Genomic DNA, 10,108 nt, shown 5'->3' on the forward strand with positions numbered 1-10,108 from the left:
GACGAACGCAGAACTGGAACGCTTGCCAGTGGGGCGAGTGGCGAGGGCTGGAAGACTGAGCGGGATGCGGAGGGAGTGAGACGGAGAAAATGGGGACATAAGGAGAACGACAGGCGGAGAATCCCGGTCTAGTCAGACAGATCGATTTTTAACGGCAATGAGAACATCTGTGAAACAAAAAAACAAGCAGGACGCAAATGTGCCGAGGAAAACGCCATGTTCAGCACTCTGTGGCAAAAGCAGCACTAGTTTTTAACATATGCATTGCGCACATATGAAGCGCAAAGACGTTATCCCAAGTGCTGTAACTGGTTTCAGGGGTAAAGCCCGTCGCTGGGCAGACGTTTCAGGCTCATGGCATTTATTAAAACAACGGCTGCAGGCTAGCGTAGGAATGTGTAACTAAGCTCACCGCGAATCTGCATGCTTTATGCACGCTTCATTGGTCTGAGACAATGACACGGAGTCAGTATTTGACGGCGGTAAATATTGTTAATAATAGCAGGAATTGAACAAACAATACTTGGACATGGTTAGATAAAATTGTGAGTTTTGCCTTCCGTAGCATGCACCGTCCTCACGCAGTGCAAGCTGAACGAGCTATGAGGGACGAACAATGGCGAGCTGTTGGCTCCATCCCGCATCACGTATGGCTTAGAAACGTTCACAATCCGCGATCGGTATGATTCTCACGTCACATCCCGGAGAATTTTGGTACGCCATGTTTTCTCGGTTCGTACGGGACCGTTTGTTACGTGACTTAAGAAACCGACGAAAATGAAACGCGAACAGGCTGAAATAAAACAGGTTATGAAACAAAACGTGGAGCATTTTATTATAACCCTTCGAGCACAAATATCATTTTTGGTTGGGTGACTGCAGCATTGCAAAGCAAACAAAGGGCGTCCACAAAAAGCTGGCTGGCGCAGATTGATTTGGTGACTTTTTCTAGGTGGAAGGTGCGGTGCGCTTCCGTTAAGTCCCCAGACGACTGAACTTTACACAAAACGAATGTGTTCAGTAGACCGTCCGCGGCGGAACTCCCTGACAGTTCGAATGTAGCACCACTACAACAGCGGGACCGAGCCGAGCGGATGTCGAGCATGTTGTTGGTGTCGTCACGCTGTTGCACTGCAGACGCTTCCAGCTTGATGTTCGTTCGCCGCATGCAGTGCCGTGACGAAGTCCTCACGGTCAGCAATACGAAAATTGTAGCGCGCTTTTCCGCCATATCCCCGATGCATCGTGATGGTGGCATGAGTTACCATCAGTGGCACGGGCGGAACAAACGCACCTGACTGTGAGTCACTAGTGACACTACGTCCCACAGATGGTACCCGTTCGTGCGGCATACTCATGCATCTTAGTGAAGGATGCGGTACCACTGTGTTAGATGATCTTTATTCATGTCATTGTTCAGTCCTCTGTACACGTATATACAGTCACCGCACAAACAGCAATCAATGTCTCAGTGCATGACCATCTATTCTGCCTCCTAGTGGGTCATCGTGTCTTTCACACTCAAGTTTTACAAAAAGTACAAATACTCACAAATGTGTCGAAGCCCTCAGGCTCTGGTCAGTCTTTTGACTGCTTTAGCTAACTTAAATATCGTGGGCTATATATTTTCAACTCGACGAAAGTACAGCTATCCTCACACGGCGGGTCAAGTAGCGTTGACAATGGGCCGACCCCGTCACCGTTCCCCACAGCCATTCACGGAGACGTCAACGACTGCAAGCACGATGCTCGCTGACATGTCATACTCATTATTTTTCCACGAGCATTGTCAGCTGATGCACCAGAGTTATAAGTTGATCCGTTGAGGCTGTGTTTAGCCCGGGTCCTACATGACTGTGTATCAGGCCATGTCGGTTCAGCTGGCATGAAGCACAGCCAACACTCAGTTGTCGCTTGCTTCACAACCACGGCTGACGTCCCACGAATATGGGAGCGCCATAAATGACTTGACCCACCCCATCCGCGCCCTTTTGACCGACCGGTTCGGCGATGAGCATCCACTACGAAAATCCGTGACAAAAAGAGCTACAAATAAGTCGTGAACTCTATCTAATTTCCCGAGACAAGCTTCAAGGACACGAACATACAGATGTGTTCGCAATTACACGGCACTTGGTTACGCTCACAGCTTCCTGTTACCTTCACAGAATGCTCCGGGAACATCCACAGTTGCCACCTCCGTTGTGGCTCTCACTCTGCAGACCGAACATAGGCCAGCATCCCTCACACCCCGTGGCAAAGGATGGTCGCGCATCTCCCTTTGACACCTCACGTTGCCGCCCGCAACTCAGATCTCGCCGCACAGTCGTACCGTCAACGCACGCGCCGCCGTCCACGCGGTAGACACCGCCAGCCGCTCCGCATCACCAGACAGCACTGTTGTAGCGGCTCTCCTGGCCGCGCTGGGTCACTAGGCCTCCTCTCCCCGCACCAACACACGCGTCACACCGAGACCTCCTCCTCGCTGTTCTCCTCGGGCAGCGGCCGCTCCTCTTCACTGTCGCTCTCCTCGTCGAAGAGCGGTCCAAGCGGCAGATCGCCGTCGGCGGCGTCCAGCGGCGCCACGGACAGCTCCGGCGCCATGAACTGCACCTGCTCCTCGGGGAAGCGGTGCTGCAGCAGCACGTGGCGCGCCGACGCGGCCGGCAGCAGGTCGCCGATGAACCCGAACCAGTAGATCACCATGCCCGGTCCGAACCTGCCGGACAGAGGACGCCTCACCTGAGGAGTGGCCTGCTCTGCTCACAATCACGAGGCTGTGGGCTGCGGCCTTCATGCTGCCGGCGTTTCGCTCTCGCTCCGATATCATCGGCATAGAAGACTGTGGCGCCAGCGAATGTTACGGTCCAGCCCGTGGTAAACTGAGGGACGAGTGGCGGCACGACTTTGATATAGGCTGGGCATGTAGGCCGTCGCACGTGACGCGCTGATCACGCTGTCGCACGTGACGACGGGATGCCAGATGGGTCTGGAAAGAGGACTGATCGCTGGCAGTTCGAACGAGTATATGTTCTAACTAAAAGCCGATCACATACCAGGCAGGTTCACACGCACCTGAATCAAAGCTACATCATAACAGCAATGTAGTCTGCGCAGCGTTCGAATGTACCTCCGGCAAGGTCATGAGCACAAGATCATGCAAGCGGTCATGACCACAATACAGGATCATGGACATTGCATAACACTAGTTACCTGCTCCAGTACTTCTCGTACTGGTCCCGCATGTAGGCCTCGTGGGTCTCGTCGTCACCGAACGAGGCCTTGCTTTCGATCCAGTTCACTATGCATCCCGACACCGCTGTAACGGATAGATGGTCGTTATAACGATGGTCAAGTGCTGTTCTCTTTCCTCGTGGCTTACCGTGCAATTTGAAAGACGTGCTCCTCGGAGTCTGTATCTTTGGCATGTTTTACTATTTTTCTCGTTTATATTAGTCCTTTATCGTTTTGAGGATTTTACGACTTTGACATCGCTCATTATTTCCTGGAGACATAAAGATAAGAACAGCACTTTGTTCGTCGGGTACAGCCATGTGGGCGTCTAATAGGTGGGTCTTAATCAAAGATCGTACCACTTCAGTTTACGGCGTCACGTGTCATCATGCGCGCAGAAGAGGTCTGCTGGCAGAGGAAGAAATGACCTTCTCAATGGAACGTCTAATAACCTACGTAGCCTTAACCCAGACTCATTCTGGAAGAACCGAAGTTTCTGAAAAATCCTGTTCATGCCTCAGGGAGAGCTGATAAGTCGCAGGAGTAATTTACTGCACTGAACGGGGTGGCACGTCTAATGAGATCGACGCCACCGGAAAGAAGTGTTTTAGTACACTACGAATGTAAAATGCTACAGCGCATGTTGCGTTGTTGCATTTTATCAGGAATCATATCACATCTCTCCTTTTGACACGCATTTGTTCTTTACTCTAGCAGAGGTCTCCAACATTTCGTTTTTAGCCTCAATGAGAGGCAATCGCAGCACAAAAGTCACCTTAAGTGTGGAAGCACATAATGCCACGGCGTTACATGTCTAAGTTGGAAACTTCTCCGACTTTTGGCGCTACGGTTAGCGAGTTTCCCATTGTATAAAGCAGAAGCGGAACAGGACAGGCGAGCACCGCACCGTACGCAGAGAGCAGTCAGGGCAGGGCAGGGAAAACGGGACAGAACAGGTCACGTCAGAACAAACCGGACCAGGACTAAGTGGGTCACAGCCAGCATTGACAGATAAAGTGGGCGCACGAGCAGAATAGGGACATCTAGGACTGGACGGAGACAAACACCGCCAGCATAGTAATGACATGGCAGAGCATCGCAAAACGAAAGAGACAGAGATCAGTCCAAACAATACGGACTGTCCTGTCCTCTCCAATCTGAGGACTGGACCGGCCAACCTGGTCTGACCTGAGCAGAACAGACCAAACCTGACCAGACAAGACCAGACATAGCGTGGCGTGGCGTGGCGTGGCGTGGCGTGGCGTGGCGTGCCACGCGTGGCGTGGCGTGGCGTGGCGTGGCGTGGCGTGGCGTGGCGTGGCGTGGCGTGGCGTGGCGCGGCGCGGCGCGGCGCGGCGCGGCGCGGCGCGGCGCGGCGCGGCGTGGCGCGGCGTGGCGTGGCGCGGCGTGGCGCGGCGTGGCGCGGCGTGGCGCGGCGCGGCGCGGCGCGGCGCGGCGTGGCGTGTACCGGCGAGCAGCAGGGTAGGGCAAGGCAGGACAGGGCAAAGCAGGGCAGGGCAGGGGTGGAACAGAACAACGCAGACCAAACATGATAGGGCAATACAAGACAACAGTACAAAACAGGATATGGCAAAGCAAAACACGACAATATCAGCATGTGGTCCGTCCTTATCCAGACACATCCCCGTCCGTCCCGTCCCGTCCCGTTTTTGTTTTGGTTTGTTTTGTTTTGTTCTGTTTGCTTTGTATTTCACCAGTTGTTCGCCTGCGCTGCGGCTCGTGTGCTTACACTTGGTCTGAACAGCTCCGGGGGCCACTCTGCCCTCAGTGAGAAGAGCCCGGGCCCAGTCTCCGGGCCAGACCTACCGATCGGCACGTCCAGCAGCACGTCGGGGGTCTTGTCGTGGCCCCGGCGCCGAAGGTCGTCTTCGTCAAGAAACGGGATCTTCAGAGAGATGAGCTTCTTCTTCAGTCGCATCTCGTACTCCAGACCGACCGTGCTGGAAGCGCGAAGCGTCGTGAGGCGTTGGCGGCCGGGCGATCTGCGCTGGCGCGCGTAGTGCAAGGATTTGTGTCCCCTAATGACCAGCTACACATAACTTGGAAATAAGATAACCGGATTACAGGTGAGAAGCTGTTTTGCTATCACTCCAGTAACATAAAAGTAGAAGACACAAAGTGACGGGACATAGCCATACGTCAACCGAGTGGTAACGAATGGGACGAAATTGACTAGTCCATGAGAAAAAGGGCACTACTAATACATTTCCTATTTCAAGACCTCCACATCGGAAGACTAGCCTCGACACATCCTGCTTGCCTTTACACGTGCTAAGTGAATCAAGGACACTGTTCTCGACAATGCATCCCGCGAAATACGCTCAATTTCTTCCCCACAAAGCGCAGTTAGGACGGCCTCCGGAACATCCGCGTCTTAAGGCACGCGTCTTCCCGGACCGCGCTCTGAAGATTTCATCCCAGCAAACCACCCGCTGGACAAAATCCGGCTCCGCAGGCCCCCTCTAATCTTCTGACACCCTGCATACTATTCGCCACGTCACGGGTCCACGCGCGCCGACATCCGAGAGGACCCCCTCTCCCCGCAGCGGCCACAGCCACATCGCAGCACCGCTCCAGGCCGGTGGGGCCGTCACCGCCCGCCGCGGCGCCCAGCCGGCGGCACTCACTGCTTGACGAGCTCAGCCAGCGGGCCGTAGCCGATGTCGCCGGTTAGGGGACCCCCTCTCCCCACAGCAGCCACGGCTACATCGCGGCACCGCTCCAGGCGGCGCGGGACCATCACCGCCCAGCCGGCGGCACTCACTGCTTGACGAGCTCGGCCAGCGGGCCGTAGCCGTTGTCGCGCAGCACACACAGCCGCAGCTCGGCGGCCACGCGCGGCTCGGCCAGCAGGCCCGGCTCGCGCACCAGCTGCGCCAGCCGCTGCCGCTTGCCGCGGTCCGACATGCGCCGGTACGCTGCGTCCGTGTCGTTGGCGTAGCAGTTGAGGATGAACTTGGCGAGCAGGGCGGGCGCCACCTGCAGGCGCGTGGCCATGCGCAGCAGCACGCCCGCCGACTCGCCGGCGTCCAGCGCGTCCAGGAACCTGCAGCAGCGGAGGGGCAGCGTTACAGGTGAACCTTTGGCATCTGGAGCGGGTGCACGCTGGCTGTTCGGATGCCTCCGACTACAAACGCCTCCAAAAGGAGATTTCGAAGTGACAACAACACAGCGTTACAGATGTTTTAGGGACACAGTGAGTGCCATCTGTGTGAAAGATATCGTACCTTTTCACCAAACAACATATCACATAGATAAGAATTGCACATAGAGAGACGTAGATTTGTTTTGCTGCCACAGCTGACCCGGACACTGCAGGTGTACTATCATTGCAGCTGCTTCGAGCGTATCTGAGTGGAGATCATATAAACTTGAAGCATTAACCTCTTATGACATTTGGATGGGCCTGGTCTGATGAGTGTGGTATCTCATGATTAGTTTGAGAGAGAGAGAGAGAGAGTAGTAGTGAAAGAGTGGACTATGGCGAATAACTGGAATGTCATTAGCACCCCAATGTGGCCAGATGAATGCTGCGGAAAAACTTCCGTTATGCACGACTTCCATAGTTTCCCAGTTGTTACCGTTAGTTATTTCATTGAAGGCATGTCCACGTGGTGGTTGTGCTGTGCCTAGTCATACAAGACAACAACAACAAAACACGCACACGGTGCACAGAGATGCATATACGCGCACAGGTGAAACCAGCTTCCGCCAGTGAGTCAGCGATTCAAAACAGTCAAGAGTGCCCGCCGTGAGGGCACACGGACGGCCGCCGTCCGTGGCGGCGGCGCGGCACGGACAATGACGCTGGGTGGCGGTCAGTCGGACGCGCAGGAGATGCAGCAAGCCGACGCCGCCCAAAAAAGCGCGGGTTTGACGTTGGGAAGACTCGGCGCGCGTCACGAAGACAACACGCAGTGCACTGAGGTATTCGGGGGCGTGCAGTGCCCTGTGCACATTCAAGCAGTCCCGGTGGTGCACAAAATCCGCGACGCTACGCCAGCCGAGCGCTTCCAGAACGGGTGAAATGTGATCGCTGCAGTGGACACCATTCACTGGTCTGGCTGCGAAGTACATGCTCTTTTCATCCTGTTTAGGTGATGCTCGGTCGCTCCATCCCAGATGGATAGGCAGTGGAGGATGTGGGGAATACGTGAATTTGGACAAGGAGCTTCAGAACCTCCGGCGTGAACTGGTGTCGAATTTTGAACAGGGATACGAGGATTGCATTACAGCGTCGAACGAGAGAGGAGATGTGGGTTTCTTAGGTGAGGTGGTGGTAGAGGAGTACACCCAGCATCTTCACTGAACATGATAGATGAATTCTGTGCCAGAGATGGCAATGTGGAAGTTGCCAGTTTTTGTGACGGAGGGTTTGGTGTGTAATCGGGCGTGTCGCGCCCTCCCGCTGGCTGCAGTCCAAACTGCCCGAGGCAGTTCCAGAAGTCTCGCCGCCCCGTCAGCAAATCGCTGCACAGGTAAGGGTGTCGCGCAAAAGTGATCACTTCGTCCACTCTGTTACGGCGCCGCTAGTATACGTGGCGCGCCTCTGCGGTATAGCAGCGCTTCCAGGCCTTGCGGGTGCAGTCGCGCTCCTCCATAGTGCTTCATGCTTGAGCCATGCCTCAGATACACACAGGATGTCCGTGTGGTGTTTCTGCAGGACCTGGTTGAATTCGTCCAGTCGGCGTGTTAGCGACCGGGTATTGCTATAACCAGTATTGTAGTGGTGTTGACTGGCGGGCTCAGCCGCGCCGCGATTAAAGAGGGGTATTAGCTCTGTGGCATACAGGTCACAAAAGCCTGACATTTGGGTTAATGCTGATTCATGTGATAAAGTGTTCGCGAATATCAGATCAACATATGCAAATTAAGCTCAAAGGTTCAGCCTTACGGAGTGACACACCTCCACTTTGATGTAAATATCTCAAACCCAACGCACAAACATCACAGTACAAGCACAAAGGTTATACAGAAAACACAACACAAACAACATTTATGGCAAGGGCTAACCAAGAACATCCCCATTGCGCGCACCGCACGCCACATCCAGCTACGCGCTTTGCCCCCTCCCCCAGCACGTACTGTTTGTAATACTTCGCGATGATGTGCGGCTTGTTGTGCTGATAGATGGTGCGCTTGGTGTGGCGCACGTACTCGTGGCAGGCGATGCTGCCCAGCGTGTCGCGCTGCACGCCGGGGAACGTCAGCTCGCGGGTGTCCAGCGGGAAGCTGAGCCGCGAGATGCAGCGCACCACCGCGTTGTACTGCTGGCGCTCCATGGCCGCCAGCTGACGTCACACCCGTGCGGAACAATGTCAGGTCCCGGCCAGGCCCTGCCGCCACAAGGACGTCGGTGAAGCTGGAGGACTGAAAGATGTGCTGTATCCACTTAAACAGTGAAATTGTGGTCTTCTTCCTGTCAATTAATGACATCAATTATTTGCTCTGATATTGCAGTCTTCCATTATACATTGTGCCCCACAGCATAGGCATAGGAACAGGGGACTTTGTGGAACCATGCACCACCTTTTTCCAAGAGCAAGAAGTGATGCATCCTACCTACCAGAGACTAAACTCCAAAATTATGTTCAGGTACAGGTCAAACACACACCAATGATCTAATTCTGAATTAGTTCATTTTGATAACCACCTTGATGAGATGTTGCAATTCCTATAGATAAGACAAACCAGAAACCACATTTTCATCTAATGCTGGGCCTTGGTAAGGCATGTTGTTTTCATGCCTAAGAAACATTTTCACATCCCTGGACAGAGAAACAGGCACACTGCATGAAAGTCATGGCAACCCCATAGCCTATAATTCTTATGGCATCTTGATTTTTGCCAGTCATGTGCTCTGAAATCTGCCACATTCCTGGAGTCTTGTATTTGTAAGTTACTTGGCAGATTAGCATCAGATACTCAAAACATCATTTTCATATACTTAATGCCAAAGCCTTATGGTGCAGTCAGCAGAAAACAAATGCAAGAGTGGCGTTACATGCATACTCACAATGTGCTTCATTTGTATGGTTTACCCAAAAAGAAATTACTGAACTATAATGTTCACCTTATTCTGCACAAAGCAAAGCTCAAATTTGTGACTTACCCCAACCTGCTTCACTAACACAGCATGAGGGATGACTGCATTATGCACGCATATACCATGGTAAGGACCGTGACATTTATTCACATAACACTGAAGCACACACCCATGGTGAGATGACAATATTCATGATGGCCACATCATATATTTCATTAATCCCACAATTTACAGCAAATCACATAATAGCCCATTTTTATTTATTGCATTGGGGTATCCTGGTACTGTATCTTCCTCACCAATCAGGCACTTACAGTGTCAAGTGCCTGACATGAAACTTTGAATGAGTTGCACATGACCATTGTTTGTCATCATTGTTATGCTATATCCAGCTTGACCTGTGCAGGAGACCAAAAGACACAGTAATATCAGTGCCAATGTAAAAGACGTGTCATCTTTATCAAATTTTAAGACCTGGAACGGTTAAGCTGTCATGCACCTACCGAATGCCGCGAGGGTGACGTTTGATTTTCCCGCTTTTTGCCGCCGCTGTTTGTGACCATTGACTGGGTGCCCACACGAGACAATTATTACGGCAAGCACTCGCACGACATGGCAAATATTTGTGAATCGCCGGCTGGCAGTTCGTTTGGAACGAAACTTGGCGTTGTAAAATGCCTTAGATGCCACGACCTCACCACATTCACAAGATTTCAACCCTCGACAACTCCTGCATGTCCTTCGCATCGTCCACAAACGGCAATGTAACACTAGCGCCACATTAGTAGAAATTTAGGGGAGTAAAAT

General features: G+C 52.9%; 1 protein-coding gene across 1 annotated transcript; it reads right to left on the reverse strand.

Moving 5' to 3' along the window:
* Nucleotides 1–2,450: 2,450 nt before the first annotated feature.
* Nucleotides 2,451–10,012, reverse strand: LOC119093808 (CDAN1-interacting nuclease 1). Its single transcript, XM_037216817.1, has 6 exons — nt 9,805–10,012; nt 8,341–8,591; nt 6,020–6,301; nt 5,062–5,195; nt 3,214–3,319; nt 2,451–2,719 (listed from the first exon to the last, which is right to left on the reverse strand). The coding sequence occupies exons 2-6, from the start codon at nt 8,535–8,537 to the stop codon at nt 2,464–2,466; spliced, it is 975 nt and encodes a 324-aa protein (XP_037072712.1). The 5' UTR covers nt 8,538–8,591; nt 9,805–10,012; the 3' UTR covers nt 2,451–2,463.
* Between the last annotated feature and the right edge of the window lie 96 nt (nt 10,013–10,108).

Source organism: Pollicipes pollicipes, unplaced genomic scaffold, assembly GCF_011947565.3.
Source record: "Pollicipes pollicipes isolate AB1234 unplaced genomic scaffold, Ppol_2.1 Scaffold_4002;HRSCAF=4701_pilon_pilon_pilon, whole genome shotgun sequence".
Taxonomy (NCBI): Eukaryota; Metazoa; Arthropoda; class Thecostraca; order Pollicipedomorpha; family Pollicipedidae; genus Pollicipes; species Pollicipes pollicipes.